The 2,807-nt window shown below is 46.6% G+C and overlaps 1 protein-coding gene across 1 annotated transcript in view; it reads left to right on the forward strand.

Moving 5' to 3' along the window:
* Positions 1 to 2,601, forward strand: part of CREB5 (cAMP responsive element binding protein 5) — an 11,282-nt gene extending 8,681 nt beyond the window's left edge. Inside the window, exons 3-5 of the mRNA XM_009700957.1 lie at positions 1 to 133; positions 1,153 to 1,261; positions 2,438 to 2,601. The exon at positions 1 to 133 is cut by the window's left edge and continues 77 nt beyond it. Coding sequence (XP_009699259.1) covers positions 1 to 133; positions 1,153 to 1,261; positions 2,438 to 2,601 — 406 coding nt within the window. The remainder of the gene's footprint in view (positions 134 to 1,152; positions 1,262 to 2,437) is intronic.
* The last annotated feature ends 206 nt before the right edge of the window (positions 2,602 to 2,807 follow it).

Raw genomic sequence — 2,807 nt, forward strand, 5'->3', positions numbered from 1 at the left:
CGAGACGAGGAGGGGAAATTTTTTGGAAGGGACCGGAGCCGCTGCCACGCGCTGCAGACAGAAGAGGAAGGTCTGGGTGATGTCACTGGAAAAGAAAGCAGAAGAGCTCACCCAGACAAACATGCAGCTTCAGGTGCGAGCCACTGTCTGCACCCCCGAGGACACAGAGGGGCTCTTTGTGCTCGGAGGGGCTGGCGGTGCCGGCCGGCCCTCGCCGCCTTTGGGGCTGCCCCCGCACAGCCGGCTCCTAGCGGGAGCACGAGCATAATCAAAGTCGATTAATCGAGATGTATGTGCTTCAATTAAAGAAATAATTACATTTTAGCAGGATAAGCCAGGAAAAAGCTGTCTTGGGATTTAGAAGCCTTCGCTAGATGGAGTTGTATTTATTTTCTTTTCTTGTCACTGCTTTTTGTGGGGATTTTTTTTGGAAGTGCCATTAACTCGGCTGTAAAAGACTTCTTCAGAGCAGGGCATGTAGCTAAACTCTGATTCAAAGCCAGCAAGATAGGAGCATAAACAGATCAGTCTACCAGCAAGGAAAATGAAATGGATAGATGAAAACACCCTGAATATGATAATAAAAGCCTTTCTTACAGTGCTGCCTTTCTTACGGCAGGCACAGTACTTCTGCCCCATCCAGAGGTGGGCCCGTGTGCTACCAAGAGCAGAAAGACCATTTGCGTAATGGCACTCCCCCAAAACATACTCCCCCTAAAAGAGAGAGGTGTGAGCAGCACCCAGGGGCCGGGTGCGGGGGAGCCGTAGGTGACAGCAGCCCTGCCACCGTGTCCCCGAGCACAGCAGGCTGCCGTTTGTCCCCACGGGTCTGACCCCCCGCCCGCCCTGATGCAGAGAGCCAGAGTATTTCCCAAGTGGATTAAAACATTGCCTCAGGTATCTCTGGTGCCGTGAAGTTAGTTCATTTGTCAGTTTATGTCACCAAAGCCGGAAGCCAAATTGCCTTCAGAAGAAGTTATAAAATAATGTCATGGACAAATGTTAACATAAACCCAGCACACGAGCACCGAGTACCATTTTTGCTCAGTTCTTCCAAAGTTGTGGAGCAGTTTCTGTGTTCTTGGGTTTAGACTTTGCAGAAGAGCCTGGTTTAAACTTTGTGGCAAACCAAACACTCTCTTTCTCTTCTAGAACGAAGTTTCCATGCTGAAAAATGAGGTAGCACAGCTGAAACAGTTATTGTTAACACATAAAGACTGTCCGATAACAGCTATGCAGAAAGAATCGCAAGGATATCTAAGTAAGTAGTTAGTAGGTTTGCACTGTCTCCAAACTCCTCACAGGAAAGCAAAGTTCCCAGTTCTTCCCTCCAGAACCCCTTGTCGGTCATACTATCACTTGAACCTGTCTTCTCAAACATCATCCAAGCCATCCGATCTCCTACCCTTATTTATCCAGCCCTGCTCAAAACCAAAAAAGCCCCGGTTTGCATCCCACACAGCAGAGCTAGACTTCCCCACCCCTCCCTTCGGCAAGGAGATGCACACGGATGGATGCTCGCTCCCCTGTGGAGGATCCTACTTGAACTCACAGCTCCTAACCTGCGAGAGTCCTCCTGGGTGCAGCGCTGCCAGAACCTTAAAATAACTCTCAAAAGGAAAGTTAAAAAGGAAAACATTACAGTCCCCTCCAGCGAAAATGGTACTGTGCTCTGACAGTGGCGCAGACCAGGCATGGCACAGGTTTTCAAGGTTTGTTAACTCTTTTTTAACTCTTGTCTTTCATTTTTTTCAAAAAATTCTCATCTAATGGAGATGTTGAATCAATTCTGTCTAGTTGATGCATTTTACGAGTGTGGTAATTTACAGACAAATCCTTTGCTTGGCTCTAGAATGGCTCAGAAGAGCCTCAGGGTTAATATTTGCTAGATTGCGGCATTCTCTTAAAATAGAGCCCATTTCTGTCTCCTCTGCATCAATATGCATCTGGCTCTTTAACAGTACTCAAAGAAAAAAATACATAATTGCATTACATGCCTATCAACTGTTGCGTGAATTAGATTTTCTGTGCTGCAGTGCACTGCACTCTAATTTTGATTCCGGCTGGAGCGAATAGAGCATTTAAGCATCTGAACTGATTTTATAGACCTTAAGATATCAGACTTTTTATCCCGACATTGGTTTCATAGTCATTAAAGTCTTGGACTTTTTTCAAGGTCCAAACTTCTGAAGTCAGGTTGATAGCAGAGAAGCTGACTTTAAAAAAAAAAACAACAACAAAAGCTGCAAAAGATCAGAAGACAGAGAGTGTTGGATAACTGTGTATTTTGAAATCCTGGGACTTGTGCATGCCTCAGGTTGTTAGTATTGCTGCCGTAGTAGCACATCCCTTTTCCAGGAGTGTCACCCAGCCTGGGCTTGTTACTGGGATGGAAAAACGAATGTGTGTTGTCTCTGTGCCCTCACCCCCTTCCCAGGTCCCGAGAGCAGTCCTCCCGCGAGCCCGGTGCCAGCTTGCTCCCAGCAGCAAGTCATCCAGCACAACACCATCACGACCTCCTCCTCCGTCAGCGACGTCGTGGGAAGCTCCACTCTCACCCAGCTCGCCAGCCACAGAACAGACATCAACCCCATCCTTTAAAAGTGGTTGATCAGAAACTGCTAGGGGAGTGTGGTAGCGTATCAAAGAGTCCTCTGTGCTAAGGACATTTGCAACCGTTAACTCAAGCCTGGAAGATTCCTCAGTTCTTGAAAGACTCTGGCTTTCATTTTTATAGTTATTAAAATGTCTTTTATACTTAGTTACATAAAAGGGAGTTATGCAATTAATATGCTATCAGCTTGAGA

This window comes from Cariama cristata, unplaced genomic scaffold (genome assembly GCF_000690535.1).
Source record: "Cariama cristata isolate BGI_N322 unplaced genomic scaffold, ASM69053v1 scaffold32245, whole genome shotgun sequence".
Lineage (NCBI taxonomy): Eukaryota > Metazoa > Chordata > Aves > Cariamiformes > Cariamidae > Cariama > Cariama cristata.